The 18,795-nt window shown below is 45.7% G+C and overlaps 2 protein-coding genes across 8 annotated transcripts; both read left to right on the top strand.

Moving 5' to 3' along the window:
- Nucleotides 1-55: 55 nt before the first annotated feature.
- Nucleotides 56-1,461, top strand: LOC106746209 (DNA-directed RNA polymerase II subunit RPB3). 2 transcript variants are annotated; one of them, XM_014622517.1, is made up of 6 exons: nt 69-129; nt 223-271; nt 338-482; nt 617-824; nt 900-1,106; nt 1,175-1,461. In XM_014622517.1, exons 3-6 carry the CDS (start codon nt 351-353, stop codon nt 1,357-1,359), a joined length of 732 nt encoding a protein of 243 aa, XP_014478003.1. In that variant the 5' UTR covers nt 69-129; nt 223-271; nt 338-350; the 3' UTR covers nt 1,360-1,461. The 2 variants fall into 2 exon arrangements, with proteins under 2 accessions (XP_014478002.1, XP_014478003.1); XM_014622516.1 differs by having other exon boundaries at nt 56-271.
- A 670-nt stretch (nt 1,462-2,131) lies between these two features.
- LOC106746326 lies at nt 2,132-18,789 on the top strand. 6 transcript variants are annotated; one of them, XM_014622846.1, is made up of 13 exons: nt 2,132-2,476; nt 9,999-12,143; nt 13,209-13,303; nt 13,537-13,666; nt 13,937-14,040; nt 14,264-14,441; nt 14,543-14,786; nt 14,890-15,061; nt 15,153-15,279; nt 15,373-15,546; nt 15,808-15,890; nt 16,195-16,233; nt 17,057-17,144. In XM_014622846.1, the coding sequence occupies exons 2-12, from the start codon at nt 10,149-10,151 to the stop codon at nt 16,214-16,216; spliced, it is 3,324 nt and encodes a 1,107-aa protein (XP_014478332.1). In that variant the 5' UTR covers nt 2,132-2,476; nt 9,999-10,148; the 3' UTR covers nt 16,217-16,233; nt 17,057-17,144. The 6 variants fall into 6 exon arrangements, with proteins under 6 accessions (XP_014478332.1, XP_014478331.1, XP_014478327.1 ...); XM_014622845.1 differs by lacking the exon at nt 16,195-16,233 and adding an exon at nt 16,106-16,132 and having other exon boundaries at nt 17,057-17,141; XM_014622841.1 differs by lacking the exon at nt 16,195-16,233 and having other exon boundaries at nt 17,057-18,789.
- The last annotated feature ends 6 nt before the right edge of the window (nt 18,790-18,795 follow it).

Here is an 18,795-nt window from a genome sequence, read left to right on the forward strand (position 1 = left end):
AATAAATAACTCATATTGGTAATTGATCGGACTTTTCTGGAAATGGAAATAATATAAGGTTGGCTGCTATGGTCCAGAAGCTTGAAAATTTGTTCGCTTCGTTTTATTTGAATGTGATCGTAACGTGAGGTGTGTTGAATGTTATCGTGAATAAACGGATAATACTGAATCTCTAAACAAATAAAATGCCGTACGCCAATCAACCATCAGTCCATATTTCAGACTTGACCGAGGAGAATGTTAAGTTCCAAGTGGAGGATACGGAATTGAGGTGAGACAGGTTAGATTTACTCATCAAAACAGATTCAATTTGGGTTAACGTATCGTTGAATTTTAGCGTAGCGAACAGCATGAGACGTGTTTTTATCGCTGAGACTCCAACAATGGCCATCGATTGGATACAACTGGAGGCCAATTCCACCGTGTTAAGTGATGAATTCTTAGCTCACAGGATTGGAATGATACCATTGATCAGTGACGATGTATGTTAAACAGATGCTTACTGCTAGCACTGAAAATCTATAGTACACATAACATTAATTATAGATCTTTAGTACTGCCAGTGAGTTTCAGAATGCACTCGATATAACACCAATAGGACATTTTGTGCGTTTAGGTAGTCGACAGAATACAATATACGAGGGATTGCCAGTGCATGGATTTTTGTCCGGAATGCAGCGTGGAATTTACTTTGGACGTTAAATGCACCGAAGATCAAACTAGGCACGTGACCACTGCGGATTTCAAGTCAAGTGATTCCAGAGTATTACCGGTCACATCTAGACACAGAGAAGACGATGCGAGCGAGTATGGAGAGACAGATGGTTGGTATTCTTTTCTTTCATACGTGACTATTTTAACAAGCGGAAAGTGCTGAAATAAAAAAATATATATTTCAGAGATATTGATAGTGAAACTGAGAAAAGGACAGGAACTGAAACTAAGAGCATATGCAAAGAAGGGTTTTGGGAAAGAGCATGCAAAATGGAATCCAACTGCTGGTGTAAGCTTCGAATACGACCCAGACAATTCTATGAGGCATACTTTGTTTCCCAAGCCAGACGAATGGCCTAAGTCAGAGTACAGCGAACTAGAAGAAGACCAATGTAAGTATATGTAATTTTTATCCGAGAGATTTACGGTAAAACATATGTTATCGTCATGTGTGTTTTAGATGAAGCGCCGTTTAATTGGGAAGCTAAGCCGAACAAATATTACTTCAACGTCGAAAGTAGCGGCGCCCTGAAACCGGAAAATATCGTCATAATGGGAATCGTGGCGTTGAAGAACAAATTGTCGAATTTACAGACACAATTGAGCCATGAAGTGCAAAGCGACGCGTTAAGCATTCATCATTAAATTGTATTATTAAATTATGCTAGACAGGGCTGTAAGTTTATACCTAGGAAATAATTCGGGTACTTTTCATTGAAATAAAGTATCCCAACTATGGAGATTGAATTATACGATCACATTATTTAAGAAACGAACTTTTGTATCAGTCTAATATTTAAGTACTTTGTATGCAGTGACCTTTAGTACGCTCCAAAGTTGTGCCATTTTAAAATTACCTATCGTGATATTTACATGGACTTTTTCACGTGGACAATGTAAACTATATATAACATTATAAATAACATAGCAGAGTGCAAAGAGAAAAGGTAAATTAGTCTAAAATAGTTTAAACTATTAAACTATAAAATAGTATCTCATTTTGATGTTAATTACGAAGACACTTGATATTAACAATCGAAAAGTTTATATTGTTCGCGTGTAGACGTAGGTTATTATATTCTACACGTAAATCCCGAACTCAACCCTAGTGTCACTTCGATCAGATACGTCGATTATTTAACAGTTTGGACTAAAATTTAAATCAATAATTTATCTCTTTCTCTTTGCACCATGCTTATGTAATTTATAATATTCTACGTGTAGTTTGCATTATCCTTCTAAAGAAAGGAAGTCCGTATAAACATCACACGGATAAAATTATCCGTGTGAGACGTGATTTTGCGACCGATAATTCCCTGACTTACCGTTCCCGTCGTGATCGCTACTGTCACTCGGGGACCGACAGATGGGGCGAGCTTCGCCGTTACAGCCGTGTGTCCGGTCAGTCCGGCGTGATTCGGCGGTGCAGCGGGTGTGCAGCAGCATGGTGAGCGGCGGCGTAGAGAGCGACAGTAGTGGCTAACATACGGGCAATAGCGGGACGGTGCGCGGGTGCGGTCGTGTCGGCCGTATTGCGCTCGGTTGACGACTATGCGCTTATAGCGGCGTTGTTCGCTCGTTGCAAGCTCGCGAGAGAACGCAATTCGCGCTAGCTGGGCCGAAGAAGCTCCCTTCTAGAGTGATAAGAGTGTTGCCTCCCGTCACGTCGCTCGGACCTGGCAAAAATGTAATATCCGCGAGCTGGACCTCGGAAGTCCCCCTTCAGCCACCGGGAACCACCACCATCGTCGCCTTCGCCACGGTACGAAGCCTAGAAAACTCCATTCAGTCGCGACTTTTTAGCCCGCTAAACGCTCACAGTTCTTAGACGTATCGATCGGCTCGGACTGTCTCTCTCTCTCGAGAGAGAGAGAGAAAGAGAGAGAGAGGGAAAGAGAGAGACAGGGAGCATGGATACGCGAGCTTGCGTCGGCTACTCTGCGTTTCTATTCGCTCCTTCAAGCACGAAGACGTCGCGGAAGGTTGATAGCCGGAGCCGAAATCGGAGAGGAAAACTCTCTCTGTGCGTCGCGTTTCGTCTCGATCTCACGTATACCGGAAACGATCGAACCGTGCGAGCCGATCAACAAACGAGTCCCCCTGTGTTAACAAATTCTCCCCCTCTGCACTTACCTACGCCGTAAGTAGGATTCTCGTGTAAGAAAGAACGGCGTGTCGCGCTACCGAGCGCATTAGTTAACCCAGATATCGCCGGACGGAGCCGTGACGGAATTCCTTCGCACGCAATGGCGCGTTTAAATCGCCGATCGAGGTACCGAAGCAAGAAGATCGGGCGAGCCACCTCTAAATTTCTATCGATACATAATACTCGCATCCTTCGATCCCTCGTTCGGGGCGGGGGAGGGGGGGGGGTTGGTCGGTCGTAAAAAAGCCGCACACGCTTTTGCAATTCGCGTCGTCTGTGCGTCGAATGAGAAAGACGCAACTCCCGGGGAATTCCTCGAAAACAAATCCCTTCCCGTTGAAAACGCGCGTCCGAAACTTGTAAGAAGCGGAGTGTCGCAACTTTTTTGTGACTGACCATTCATTCGTTCCCGAGAGTATAGCGACCCTCTCTTTCGCGCAAATAGTTCGCCGCGGACACGCGGAATCGATTGTAAACACGTGCACGCATATAGCAGCCGCGCGGACCGACACGGACATTCCTTCGCGTGGCTCGCACAGTTGCGAGCCGCCGCAAGGCGCATCGGTAGTCACGTCGGCCGCTCGAGGCGAATTGGCGAGTGCGCCGTATGCCTAATGAGCGACAATGATCGCGCGAAACCGGAGAGAAGTAACCATGCGCGCGCGAGTACACGAGCGCGCAGTGACCGTCGTGATGCGCTTTACCGACGATTATTCGCAACGTGCGGACAGGTCACCGTCGCTTTCGGCGATAACTTGGACTTTAACGATGATGTCACGCGCGGCTGAATTCAATGCGCTGCGCGGATTATTCTTGCTGTCGATTAGGAGCGTGCTAACACAATCGGATAACATGAGTGCGTGAGAACGTTTTTAATGTGTGGAAATATACGCGAGCAGCAGCCTTGACGATCCATTCGTCTCGATGCTCGGAAAACACGCGGAGGACAAAATCCAACGCGCTAGGCTCACATTGTTGTTCATTGTTCGCCCTCGGCGTTTGCTATTAGAGGAGGAGGAGAGAGAGAGAGAGAGGAAAACTATTCCCTCGTACTCCCACACGCGTTCCCGTTTGCACCGCGTATATTCATGGCGATGAATGATTGCTGAAATTTTCGAGACGGCTCGGTGAGACAGGGGGAAAATCAATCGAATCCCGCGCGATGTAACATCATGTTGTGAAATTTACCGGCGAAAATAACATCGTGTTCCCATATAGGAAATTCCCATACAGAAAATTACGAGAAAATGACTGTGAAATTAATTTTCTTTTCAATAATTTTCTCATCACTTTGACATTATTTTCACGTCATCGTCATTTTCTGCCCTACTTGGAGGGTTTCTCTAATAAAAAGATAATCCCCATTGTCACCCCCTCCCCCCTCCCCCTCTCTCTCTCTCTCTCACAAATACACTCCAGACGTTCCAATAATTTATATTTATACATCTAAATTCCTTGCAAATTTCACCTATCTATTATGTCATTATATATCTGGCCTCAACCTTGCCACTTCTTGCAAAGCATATCCAGCGCCGATCTTGAATTTAATTTCTAACGCGAGAAAGGAAAATGACATCGCGGATCGCAGATTTACTGCCGCCCGGGATCGATTTTATTGCCACCAGCGGCGTTAAATCGGCCAATGTTTCGCTCCGAACTGTGAACTCGCGCGCTCGATATTACGGATACGTTATACGATTGAAAGCCGCCCCGCCGTAATCCCGTTATCCGAATTGTCGTCGTCGTGTAAATCGCCGTAATTTCTAGACTTTTCTTATTTTACAACGAGTTTACGACGCTCGTTTCGTCGCTCGGACGGGGAGGACAACGTCGTCGTCGGGGACGATCGATCGGCTTTCTTAAAAGAAAAGCGCGTCTTCGGGATTTCTAAAAATAATCGATCGCGCGGCAGTTGCGCGTGCGAGAGAGAGAGGAGAAGAGCAGAGAGGATAATATCTCCCCCTGCAGCTGAAGGAAGGAGCTCGAAACGAGTATTTCTCGCGTATTAGCGCAAGCTATCCGCTTGCTCAACGCGGTGCTCAACGTGTTCGATCGCAAATGGACCGAGCCAGCCGTTCCACTTTCCATGAATCGGGATCGCTTTTCATCCGCTCTCGTAAAAACGCCATGCAACATGTCCATACGGTTCGTACGAATCACGAACGTCCGAGGACACACTTCGAGGGGCTTCTTCACGAAAAGTACACGACGGTTGAATCTTCCGGTTAGCTCGTATCCGAATGTTTCGTCGCGGATGCGACGCACGTCTCGGATCATTTCTCGTCAGCACGCCGAGATATCGAGAGAGAAAGAGAGAGAGAGAGAGAGAAGGAGGGAGAAAAATACACGGTCTCATCGATCCATTCACTCTCACTGCCGTTTAGCCGCGAAGCAGCGTCTTTTCTTCTTCCGTTTACGGAGCGTTCGCTCCTTTCCGGTGCTCGTTTTCAACTACTTCTTCGCCGCGATCGCGGTCGCGTGTTCCATTAACGTTCGAGCTTCTTTGAAGCCGTTACTTCACGCTCACACTGAACAATTTATCGGGCACACTTTTAGAGCCTCAGCAGAATGGCCGACTTATTAGTTCGAGACAACGTGCCTTACGCCTTGTTTTGTCCGAGACAACAGCTTTTTAGTTTAAAACTTCAGACCCGCACGTAGGTGTGTTGCGCGTTACTTAAACGCGCAATATCTTTGATCGCGATATCTTTAGGACATCCTTGCGATGCATTTCTGCTGTGCTGGTCTTGTGCTTGGAGTTTTAAACTGTAAATTGTAAAAAGCTGTTCGGTTTGTGATTGATGGCGAATCATTGTATGATGGAAAACAAAATAAAAAAATGTAATAATTCAAACGAGATTCGGAACATAAAATATGTCATTCAAACTAAAAATTAGAATGTCTTATTTAACTAAGTTACAAGCAAGTAAATCATAAGCAAGCCGTTCTGCCGGGACCCTTAGGCCGATGCTCGTAGTCAGATCTGATATTTAAGATCGTCCTGACTTCATCTTCAACTTTGTAGTCGATGAAACGATTCGTACCAGGTGTCCACAGGTGAACTTGAGGCGATCTCGAATGTAAGAACTGACTATAAACACAGTCCTCTCTTAGTCACTGTCTAATCTGATGCGATATGTCGCACTGCAAAGCAGAATAATCCGTGCGGGATTGTTCGTCGCAAAGTAACGTTCTTCAGTCGACGTCATGTGTGTTGTTCCTAGATTTAAACTTTTTATTATTACATAATAAATTATAGCCGTATATACATGAGATGAAAACTTTATCATTAAAGTCATTGTAACTCTACCATTATAACTAGAGTTACCTATGCGATGTTTAACCTTACGCATTATGTATATAAGGTTGAAAATCGCGTGACTCCGTCTAAGGAATGGCACATAGTCGTGACGCCGACTGTATGTACTCACACCAAACCGGGCGCGTTTACTCGCTCGTTTCTCGCTTGAACCCTTTACTCGAGAACCCGGCGACGAGCCGGATTATCGAAAGCCGACGGTTGACTCGGCAGATCATTTTCGGCATTCGATCAGCATTCTGCATCCTTCCACACCACACCCTTCCGTTCTGACCTAGAAACTGAAAGGTGGGCGCGGCGTCCCTAGACAATCCCCTTTGAACTTTCCTACCCATAAACCGTCTATAATAGCCTGAGAGAGTGACGGAATGATGAAATCGAAAGGTTAGGTCCTCTGCGGCTCAAGCGAGCGAGCGTGCGTGCAGCCTCGAGAATGATGGAATCCGCAAACAATGTCGATCTCTGGCAAATTGTCAGAATCAAGTATCGCTCAGCGGATCAGCGTGGCAGCGAGAAAACCGCGCATCGAGCCTCTCTCTTTCTCTCTCCCCCCCCCCCNNNNCCCCCTCCCCCTCTCACTCTCTCTCTCTTTCTCTCATGCAAATCCTCCCGTTTTAGCGCGAGCGTCTCTTTCTCTCTTCTACCGAAAAAGAAAAGTAGAAGAAAGAGCCGATTCTTTCAGCGTCCATGTTTGCGCGGGCTACGCACTGTGGTCACGCGGTCTCATTGCCAAATATGGCTGGCCGCGGTATTCTTAGCACTGCTCGAGCGCGAACGACACTCGACGGAGCCGCCCGAGAGCATACCTCTCGTCGTCTTCGTCTTCGTTTTCCCCTTCGTCGTCTTCATGTTCCTCTTCTTCGTCGTCGTCATCGTCATCGTCGTCGCTCGTAGAGCCTTGTCATCGGCGTTTCTTAATGAAGGATAAATTAAGATGGGACGATTAACACGCGTGGCAAAGGACTGAACATGCCCAAATGGCACGCGCTGAATTCTTCATTCCTGAAGTATTCAGGAATCCTGAATTCTTAAAGTATTTCCTCTCCCTTTTCCCCCTTTTTCAGAGATCACCGGGGATTATAGGGGGATACTGTAAGAATGATTCGGGAAGTTACACGCACCACGATTGGAATTCCTGAAAACTTCTCGGAATATTCGCGCAGAATTATTTCATATCTACAGAACTATATATACTATATATACAATAGTGTTTAAGAACGGAAAGAAAAATACAAAATATTTATTACAATTCTCGCACTAGTATAAGTGTTATGTAATGCATGTTGTGCTTAACAGTTATATTGTTGAGTGAGAAATTTAGAGAGCAGAAACAGTTTTGTCGGCGGGATAGAAAATATTCTGCCGAGTGAATTTATCCTCGGGATCCGCGTTAATCAGAATAAAATATTACTAATTTGTTCTCACGGCGAAATTATTTGTAAATTCGGCAAAACAATTCAGCGAAGTGGCTTCAGTTGGTATTCTCAACGTTCGTTTCGCTATGTACTAACCGACAGGTTTCGCTGCGACGACATAAAATTTGCCAGTAAACTATTTTTCTCTCCGTGTGGGTATTCACTAAAGTGAATTATCCATAAATCTTCTGTTCACTGCTGTGCTGAATAGACGCGCAATCCGCAGATTAACTCGTCGAAGTGAAGTTGTGTCTCAAACTGTATCACGAAGTATCGAGATAGCAGGGGAGATATATCGATCGATGTAAAAGTTACAATAACATTGTAAATAAAATGAAGGGAGCCTTAACTAAAAGTAGTCTCTTGGCATTACAGAGTGAGAGAGAGAGAGAGAGAGAGAGAGAAGAAACGCTTGTGTATGTATAGAAGCAGGGGTAGATCGAGGTTTATCGCTGCGACGAGTGTGCGATCGCGCTTTCTCTCTCGCCGTACAGGGACGATCTTTTTTCCGCACGCATGTACTATTTATCGATCTATGACGTACATGGAATCTTCGTGCGGCGGCGGCACAAGAGAGTCTTCTTTGACTTTTTTTCTCGCGTTCCACGCGACCGTGTCGTCGATATCGTTGCTAAGCTGGGGAGCGCGCGGCCGGCTTGCCCGCGATATATCAGCCCTTTAACGCCAATTAGGCCATAATTAATTGATCGTCGAGAGCGGCCAACGAGATTATTAGGGTCAGTAACGGTAGTCGACCCGTAATACGAAACAGTTGAGACATGCACACACTCTGTCTCCTCCTCCGCGAATAATCTTTTTTGCATTCGTCCTAGTCTACAATAGGTACTTCAAGCCTTGAGCCTTAGAAGAAAATATAGAAGAAAACTCGATTGTGATTGGCCAATTTCTTAAATCTTACGCCTTAAATTCTCATTAGTAGACTTCCCGCTTTACATACCACGTGCGACATTTCATCGTCGGGGATACAATCGTCTCTCCCGACGATATGAATCCGCTAATCTCACGCTTCGTTAAGCCTGACTTGATCTGAAGTGGCATTTGGCGAATAGTGAGCGAGGGCACAACACACGCACAATAGGCGTATGACAATGAAAACACCAAGTATCCGCTTACTAAGAACTCTCTCAGCAGAAAACGAAACCGGTGTTGTTTTCCCCCCGTTGCACCGAGTCGAAGTTTCATCGTCGGTTAATTGTTATCGACGGGCGGGAGGACCAAGTTAGAGTTGCCCGCATGATCAGGCGAATCGCAGCGGACGGATTAATTCGTTAATCTGCAATTCGGATCATTTTTCTATAACCGAGTTTTTAGCTTTCGATGCATCCGTATGGCCGCTGTGTGTGAGGGGGTGGTGGTGGGGGGTTGCCGTAAACCAGCAGTGGGGGTATCGACCGACACAGTCGGGTACGGACTTTGCAGCGAGTAACACATTTAACCCTTCGCGGACGACGACTTTTTCGGCCGGATGAGGTAGCAGGACGAGGCGATTTTCGCAGATATGTCGAGTGTCTTTAAATGGAGCTTTCCGCTTAGCCGAATTTCGTCAGAATTGGAGGTCGATCTTGATGTGTCATTTCACACTTCGTAGAAAGAACATCAACAGCCAAGGAACCTTTCCAAGAACCAATAGTGCGTTCCTATCGGTTGGAGGTAACGAAATCTAACATAAACACCAACTGTCGCCTTTCGTCCGCAAAGGGTTAATCTGCCTTGACGCTCTTTGCTTAGGTCGAAGAAACCGAACGGGTCGGTCGCGCGGATTGCGACAAGCGATAACCGTGAGAGGATTTATTCGCTTATAATTAATTCTATAATATAGCTGAAGTTAACAGCTGGTATTCGTAGTCAGGGGGTCGATCTTGAAACGTAGTGAGAATGACGGGAGTGAGTGAACTCATTGAAATATTTATAATTTCATCGCTCAACGGTCAGAATTTACTTATCTTTTTTTATAATTCTCACCACATTTTGAGATATACCTCCCAATATTTAAGTCTCTCGAGTTGATCTTCAGATATATTGTAGTTAATGAAATCCGATCCGTACAGTTCATCTGAAGGTCAGCTTGAGATGATGTTAAGTATAAAATCTCGATGGGTGGTATTTATCTTCAAGTACGGATGGTTTTTCGGTAAAAAGCGGTTTAAAAGTGAATTTAAGACGGTCTGAAATATAAGATCCTACTATGAATACCGGTCTGCGTTCCGTAATCAACGGGTGGAGTAACATCTACTCGATCAGTCAGAACGAAAAGGATTTCTTTGTCACGATTAGTTAATTTCAAGGCATATTCTCGCAGCCGATACCTTCCGTCTTCACGATTGCGACGGTTGATCGTCCGTTAAACAATAATCCCGCTGATACCCGAATTTTTACTTTACAGTTTGTTCGCGTTCACCCTGTTCAGCGATCGCACGGCGGCGAGGTAGCCCTCGAAAAGCGCGAAACCGCAATGACGGGTCACGTGGCGGGGGGTCGCAAGGCATCGTCGCGGTTGTGGAGAACGAGATTCTTGGGCCGACCGGCCTGAGATATGCCAGCGATCGCGGTAACACCTCGATCCTCATCAACGACACCCTCGGCCGAAGCAGCGGAGCAGTGCCGATCGACCGCTGCCTCGTCGGGTTGCCGGGTCTACGCGACCCGACGCGACCTCTTCGTATCAGCGACCGTCGACCCGCGTCCGAGCAGGGCGGTGCACTGTCCGGACTTGAACGCCTGCCTGGTGAACGAGTCGCGGCCCGGCCACGAGCGGGTGGACTGTCGGACGATCCACTTCGGCTACGCGATACCGATCAACGTCGTGCCGGTTCGCGAGTGCCCCGAGCTCGTCGAGCTGCTGTTGGACCACTCCGCCGGCGAGCTGACCGGCCGGGCGGTCGACTTCCTGCTGGACCACCATCCGCAGCTGCGCCAACGGCAGCGGTGTGAGATGGCAGCGACGGCCAAGCACGATCTACGCCGCAAATTCCCCGCGGAGACGTCCTCCGGCGAGGAGGATATCGCCGCGATCGCCAAGCAGATCAGCGACCACGCGGAGGCGATCTATCAGACGTGGAAGAGCCGCGGCTTGGCGCCGACGGAGATCCTCACCTGCCACAGCAATGCGACCGCCGTCGACAAGTTCGGCAGCGCGCTGACGCCCTGCAATTCGGGTAGCACCAGCAAGCCCTCGCGTTCGCCCTCGCCGACCGACATACTGGCGCAAACGCCGAATCTTGACAACGGCAACCTGGAGAAGCTAGTCAACAATTTCGTGGTAGAAGATAAAGCCAGGATAGCCGCGTCGAAGCAGCAGAGGTCGTCGCCGAAGCCGTTACCGTCTTCCATACAGTTCGCCTTGCAGAAGTTCGAGAGGAACTCCGCGCAGCAGCAGCCACTATCGACGAAGAACCACGTGGCCGACGGCCACTCGAAGAAGTTGACCAACATTCTGTTGTCACCCACCTCGCCGTTCTCGAACAAACCGTCGCAGATAGTGAAGCCGCAGGTGGCCGCGAAGACGCTCCCCGGCTCTCACCACTGCGAGGTCCTCCTGGAGACGATCGAGACCACCTTCCCGGCCGAGCTGACGCCCGCCAGTAAGAGAGCGACGCAGCAGAAGAGGCCAGCCAGCACGTTGATCGCGCCCACCGGCTCCTCGTTGGACATCGAGGCCGGCTCGGGACTGACCACGTGGCCGTTGAAGAACAAGCTGAACGATGCCAAGAGGATCGCCGACTCGATGGTGTCTCGCGCGAGACCGTCCCAGCCGGACGACGATGTCACCGCGAGAACGTCGCCGGCGGAGAGGAACACGCGATGCGCCTATCTCGACGAGGTAGCGCGCGAGGAGGAAAGACTGATCAATGCTTTGAAGACGGGCGCGGTCATCAGCGAGGAACGGACGCGGCAGAAACCGGCCATCAAGCGAGAGAAGCCGAAGGTCGAACCGGTCAAGCAGATCATCATCGGCAGCCATCATCACGGGGCCGGCTGCTCGACGGTTGCGACCGTCGGCCATATGATGGTGAACGAGTCCAAGCCGCTCAGCAAGGACGACCTGTCCGCCATGTCGGCGGTGGATTACGCCAAGGTCAGGTACCAGGCTGCTCAGCAGAACCCGCCGACCCAGCAGCGGCTCGAGGAACAACGGGCTTCTTCCGGACAGCCGTACAATTCTACGGAGCAGCTGGTCTCCAGCGCGAGGACGAAGTTCGAGATGGAGATACGCAAGGACAAGGACGTCAAGGACTGGCCGGACGGCGAGAACAGGTGGAGGCCGAGGATCACTTCGCCACGACCGCGACTGGAGCAGGCCGTGCCTCATCCGGAGCTGACCAGCCAACAGAAGCAGCATATAAGGGCGGTCGCGGCAACCGGCACCGGCAACAATCCCGTCAGGCCGTTCCTCACGAGAGGCTCCGTGGCGGAGCGCGTGCTCATCTTCGAGAAGTGCCCGAGCGAGCTGCTGTTGGACAAGCGCGGCCCACGTCAGCCGGCCATCAATACGTGGAGAAGCGGGCACGAGGTGCAGAGCAAGGCTCAGGTAATACGGGGCTTCGAAGGGGGTGGGTTTACCACGCTGAGAAAGAGATTCCTTCAAATGTCCTCAACTTCACTGAACAATCAAGGAAATTTCCTCACTTGGCATATTCAATCTAAGGGGAGCTTTTTCTACGTGTAATTAAATTATTTTGTAATAGTTCGTTTCGCTCGTGTTATTTATGTATTTAGTAGCAGTTACCAAATCCTCCTTTCAGTATCGATTCTTCTTCTGGTTCGTCGAGAGATTCGTCGTCGGTTGTTCTCTCTCTTTCTGTTTGCGCATTATTAGCGAAAAGCCGCATTCATATACTATGCTTGTCCACCCGTCCGTAAGTCCGCACGTAGGCAGACGAGTTATATCCGCCTGCATCGGTATTAGCACGTGGGTGTGTACGTTGCTCGAGTGCAAAACGGTGAAAGTTTCACCGTTGAAATAATTCAGGGACGGCGATTGTTTTACATTGTTTAAGCGAGATAGAGCACACAACTGCGCAACGTAACGGATAATTATCGCGAAAAGGAAATTGCCTCTGTCACGATCGCAATGCGAGGACCTCTCTTAAAGGATAAAGTCTCGTTATTCGCGCTCCATCGGCCTCAAGATTGACCGCGTGAAACAAAGGTGGTTTAAAAATAAAATGGAAAAAAGGATAGCTTTTTTTAACACACGCGCTCTCTCAGAAGGCGAGTTTTGCCCGCCGATATTTAGCACGTGCACAAGGGCTTCCCGTGCGAGAGAACCCGTGCGGCTATTATCGTGCCACGTGAACCGAGCAGCAGTCGTACAACGGCTGTGATGTAACCAGCCGTGGCAATGCGCGCCTGATCGCCTCTTTGCATTCCTCGAAATCTTCTTACGGTGTCTCGTAATAGGATGTGCCGTCGTGTGTCCTTGATCGCCCCGGCGTTCGTAACGAACTCGCGGGAATGCGAGCCTGAAAAGGAAGAGGCTCGTCTCGCGATCTCTCTCGAACGATTCGACGTTTCCTCGCGCGAATAGATATCGTTGTCGTTATCCGCGCGAATATCAAAATGGTAACCGGAGCGTTACTCCTTCTCCTTGCAGACTTACACGAGAGAAAAGACTCAGCAGAAGAGCCTGCCGCCACATACGACACTACAGAGGCAGGTGAAAGCCAATAGAAATGTTTACATACCGAGGTTCGTGTTCCGGCGAGCATCGACGAGTATCCGTTTTCATTTTGATTCGAGGTAGTCGGCCCGTGAATCGATTTTCCCACAAATCTTCCCGAATTTCAACAGCATAGTGTCGTGTCATTAACCGTTATACCTCTATCGTCACGGACCAACTACCTTATAATCGACGGTTGACAGAGACGTTCTGTTAATTTCGTATTATCTTATATGTGTGTCATTACTCACTTACTTCGTAGATTTTATTTCCCCGGAGGCAAACCAGTCCCTCTGCCGCAATTGGAGGGCACCATCTCCAAGATCACCGCGGCCTTCCAAAGCCTGCCGAACTGTCGTGCTTTTCGCGCCCAGTTCCATACGATCACGAAGGTCAGAATTTACGTCTTCGCAGAGCAGCATTTTTTCAGTGATTTACAAGAGTATTCTTACACTTAAGAGTGAAATTTACAAAAGAATCATACGTAACACGGTTGGTTAATACGGTGTACGCAAAAAGCCATCGTGAAGCCATTGTGGAAAACATGTTTACGATACTACTATTTTTACATTCCTGCATGTTACATATATATATTCTCGTATCCATTTTTTGCATATGTTCTGCAATGCAATATGTCATTTTATTTCCTTACTACTACGTAGGCTTGCGACTTGCCGTTGTATTGGAAAATACCGCTTTTCCTGGCAGCGGACGGCGATCCGAAGGGATACGTCGAGATGAATGCTTTCCTGGAATTTTGGAAAGAGTAAGTTGCGTAACATGCGATTTTCTTGAGAAACGTATTAAAGAATATTAACACAAGTATATAAAGTCCGTAAAGTTTGCAAAAAAGATATATGGAGCTAAATTTTCTCTTGTCTCTTTGTTCAAGGGAAATTCGTCGCGCTAAAAATTTTGCTGGCGCTTCGCCGATAATAATGTTTATAATTACTGCATTACTATACAGTACTGTGTCTCAATCGTTGCAGACTGACAAGTACTCACTACGACGCAGCTAGCAAATTTATCAGAATCGTCACCCGGGGCCTCCGAAGCAATATACTCCCGGAGGACCTGATCCCGCTCGTGCAGGATGTGGTGGAAACCCACCCGGGATTGATATTCTTGAAAGAAGCCACAGAGTTCCATTCCCGCTACGTACACACGGTTTGTACGATCTCTCTCTCGTTTTTCATAAAAAAATCTGTCAGAAATATTTCCTTCTTGCTGAGTACTAGAGAATTAACGGAAAGGTCCGCGACTTACAGGTGATCGCTAGGATATTTTACTGCGTGAATCGGAGTTGGAGCGGCAGAATTTCAGTCGCGGAGCTGAGAAGGAGCAATCTCCTGTCGGTGATCGCCGTGCTTGAACATGAGGAGGATATCAATCAGGTCACAGCATACTTCAGCTACGAACATTTTTACGTGATATATTGCAAATTCTGGGAGTTGGATCGCGACCATGATCTTTTCATAGACAAAATGGATCTGACGAGGCATAACGATCATGGTAGGGGAATTGTTTGAAAGTGGAATGCTGTAACTAGAAATATGTACCATTCTTCTTCTGGTATGTGTAAAATTTCCCTGACTCCGTGAATAATCGTCTTCAGCGTTGTCGACACGAATGATCGAGAGAATATTCAGCGGCGCGGTGACAAGGGGAGTAAAGAGCAGCAACGGTGCGCAACAGCCGGAAGACAAGATGAGTTATACGGAATTCGTTTGGTTTCTTCTCAGCGAAGAGGATAAGAATCACCCGACCGCCATTGAATACTGGTTTAGGTAAATTATTCCGGTTATGTCGGAGGGCGGTAGAATTTTGGGTGTGCATTGTTTGCCTCTTAGTACGTGTGTTATGATTTTGCGTCGATAGATGCATGGATCTCGACGGCGACGGTTACTTGTCGATGTACGAGTTGGAGTACTTTTACGAGGAGCAATTGCATCGAATGGAAGCGATCGGTCTGGAAACATTGCCTTTCGAGGATTGCCTCTGTCAGGTGATATGAGAAATCGTGAAATTTCTTGTTGAAACAAATACGAAAATAATACGAGTATAGTCCAAAGACGCGGCTATAATTCATTTGCTCTAGATGTTGGACATGATTCATCCAGCAACGCCGGGCAAGATATCGTTGAGCGACTTGAAGAGATGCAAGATGACGTCCATCTTCTTTGATACCTTCTTCAATCTAGAGAAGTACCTGGATCACGAACAGAGGGATCCGTTTGCTTCGACAAGGGATCACGATGCAGACGGCCACGAGGTAATTATCTACTTTTCAAATTTTTTTCCCTTTGTTTATCGTCTACATTTGTTCCAACTTACCACGCCAAAGACATATTGTGGAAGTGATTTCGAAGTAACTGGTTTATTAGTGAAAAAAATATATAGTTATGATAAAAAAATATATTTAATAATAAAATTATATATGTAATTATATATATGATTTATTATTACCTGTTAACATAATTATAAAAATATATATTTAATAAATATACTATAATGGCATTTTTATTTTCGACAGCTCTCCGACTGGGATCGATTCGCCGCAGAAGAGTACGAGTTGTTGGTTGCTGAAGAGAGCGGCAATGAACAACACGAACAAACGTAAGTATTATTTTTCGGACGCTCACAATTTATATATAAAAGAAGAAAAGAACGTTCCTCTGAACTTTTATATTTGGTGGCGCGGCACGCGACCAAAAGTGGCATATACTACATATACATACATAAATATATTTTCACTATTGAATATATAATTATATGTATACGAATAGATACAGTTCCGGCGTATTATTAAGTACCTACTGCGTGTTTTATAGATATCATATACTCGACATCAACTAACAGTACGTATTTCCCTTTTATCATAATTATAATGACAATGGTGCGATATGTACGTTTGTTGCAGGCTGTGTGATGATGAAATGTAACCATCATCTACAGCTCAGTAAGTAAAGAACAAGAGAGGATGCTGAAAAGATGCATGTGTTTAAACATAGATTAACACACCGAATTAACGTCCGAGCTTCTTTCGTATTTGTTTCAGAAGTTTGTTGAAAATATGCGATAACGTCTAGCATTCTTCTTTTGCTAATTTTATCTCTTTTGTCGAGATATCTTGCGATATATCTCTATAATATTTTATTGTACCTGTTCTCTAATATATTTTGGACGTACATGTATATGTCGTTATTTACGTTTTGCACATATATATATATATATATATAAATCTTTCAATTTATTCATTTATTAATACAAATATCAATTAATTTTTCCACAATATCGTTTCCACGTATATATTTGCATTTCTATGAGGCTTTTAGCACGATAACTTTACGGTTAAGTTCTAATATATCACGAGTACACGGAAATTTTTGACAGTGTTAAGGGGGTCTTTCTGGCTGCTGTCCGAATTAAAAATCTTCTTAGATAATCACGATGTCGGCTTGATTCGAAAAACGAAAAAAAGCTCTATAATTTGTTAACTTCTCTTCGTTTTTCGAGTCGAGCAGAGTCGAGCCTACGTTAACGTGTGTATTGTAATTGCGCCGAAGGATTTTTAATTCTGCGCAGCTGGTAACGAGTACGGTACTAAAAAAATTGGCGATAAAACACTAGGACGACTCCGGGAGGATCCCCTTAAACGCCCAAATATTTTTTTTTCCTTTCTTTTTAAGAGTAAAGGAAGATACACTGTCTTAATATTTCGCGATTCGAATGAACTACTACGATATGACCCGATAATTTAATCACAATCGTCTTACTCGCAGGTCGTACAATATTGCGTCAGGGGACGCGTTATCGCCAAATCTGGACATCTTGATGGACGATTCGGTGGATATGCTTAAGGGCGCGAATTTACTGAATACGAATTCATTGGATATTCGCACGCAGCAACGGTCGAAGCACGACGATAGCGGCGACAGCGACGATTACGCCGACAGCGACAATTGATTTTTCCCAAAATCGCACGCACTTTTCGGCCACACAATTGGAAGGAGAGAGAGAGAGAGAGAGAGAGAGAGAGTCAACAGGGAACAACGGAGCAACGGTGTTGCGAAACCGTTCGAAGGACGGAACGCGTCCACTCGACGCGTAATCCTTTCTTCCGCTATCATTACGTGTGAGGTCCACCGATTGCGACATAACCGGATATCTATCTTCGCATTACTGATACTGCGAACCGCACTCTTCGATAAACTTTTCACACGCGTCCCAGGCGTCCGTGTAAACGTTAATCGTGTCCCCTTATTCTCGAAACGCGATATTTCCTTCATTATAGTATGCACTGGTTTAGTACATTGCAAGGTACACGATTGCACACAGTACAAATAGATTATGTAGATATCTCGAGATGCTGCAATGTTACAGCACATATATATGTATATATACATATCTATATATTTATATATACATATATATATATATATATATAGCACATACATATACAGCATATATATTCACACACATATACATTCGTAACGATATGTATAAGTCCATTAGGAATCTGACCACTGCTGCCCAACCATGTGATACGTAGAGTGCTGTTCAATGCGCACAGCATACGTTGTGTATGCCACACATTGTACATAGAGCGTTGTGTCGACCATCGACTCTTACTTCCGGCTATCACAAGAGCCGAGAATACGAATCTCAATCACGTGGAAATCTCGTATACTCCGGAAAAATAGAGTTCTCGAACACGAATCTGTAATACGATCGGTTTGAAATCATCTGTATAGCTGATGATACACTTTTGTACAAGAGAGTCGCCCGCAATAAGTTGTTTTCTCGATAGTAGGGATACTCAGTAAGTATGACACGAACGTGTGTGCACTTTGTAAATACACACTGTGTATTTGAAAGAAAGGAAGGAAGAAGAGGGAAAAGTAAGTCGATAGAAATCGGAGTAGTAAATTATTTTGTACAATAATGTCTCTTCCGTAGGAACGTACGTATGTTGTGCAAGGATCTGCAAAGAACGGTGTTATCCCTTGTAAGACGATTCGTTGTTATTCGTTGTTATTTGTATGTTGTGCACGAAACGTTTTCAAGTCGAGTATAAACGAGAAAAGTAACGCAGTATGTAATCTCCTCGGGAACATCGGAAGAGAGGCAGATTATTTTCTTACGAGTTTTCACTTTCTCTCTCCACACGTTATGTGCTGTATCGTCATATCAGACCTACTAGTAATCGCCAATAGAATGTGTTTGTGAAGGTCTGATATGTATACCAGATTTTATATATATATATATATATATATATATATGTTTGTATGTATGTATGTATGTATGTATGTGTGCGTAAAGGTGCTCACCGAGCTATCATGTAACAATTTCTGTATATTTAATACGGTAGAACGATGATTATAAAATGTTGTCGATGCTTTCGTTTTCCTAGTCACATGTTTTTCGCAAGTACGATTAAAAACGAACGAGCTACGTAAACAAAGTAAAATCACGAGTCTCAATTTTTATACGATTTTTTTTTTTTTTTTTTTTTTTTTTT

Source organism: Dinoponera quadriceps, unplaced genomic scaffold (assembly GCF_001313825.1).
Source record: "Dinoponera quadriceps isolate SergipeBrazil2010 unplaced genomic scaffold, ASM131382v1 scaffold566, whole genome shotgun sequence".
Lineage (NCBI taxonomy): Eukaryota > Metazoa > Arthropoda > Insecta > Hymenoptera > Formicidae > Dinoponera > Dinoponera quadriceps.

Excerpts from the sequence above, each read along its gene's own strand:
- LOC106746209 (XM_014622516.1), top strand. The coding sequence starts at position 186 with ATGCCGTACGCCAATCAACCATCAGTCCATATTTCAGACTTGACCGAG. Across the intron at positions 483-616 it reads TACCATTGATCAGTGACGAT|GTAGTCGACAGAATACAATA; the intron begins GTATGTTAAACA and ends TTGTGCGTTTAG. Across the intron at positions 825-899 it reads CGAGTATGGAGAGACAGATG|AGATATTGATAGTGAAACTG; the intron begins GTTGGTATTCTT and ends TATATATTTCAG.
- LOC106746326 (XM_014622841.1), top strand. The coding sequence starts at position 10,149 with ATGCCAGCGATCGCGGTAACACCTCGATCCTCATCAACGACACCCTCG. Across the intron at positions 13,667-13,936 it reads AGTTCCATACGATCACGAAG|GCTTGCGACTTGCCGTTGTA; the intron begins GTCAGAATTTAC and ends ACTACTACGTAG. Across the intron at positions 14,787-14,889 it reads GACGAGGCATAACGATCATG|CGTTGTCGACACGAATGATC; the intron begins GTAGGGGAATTG and ends AATCGTCTTCAG.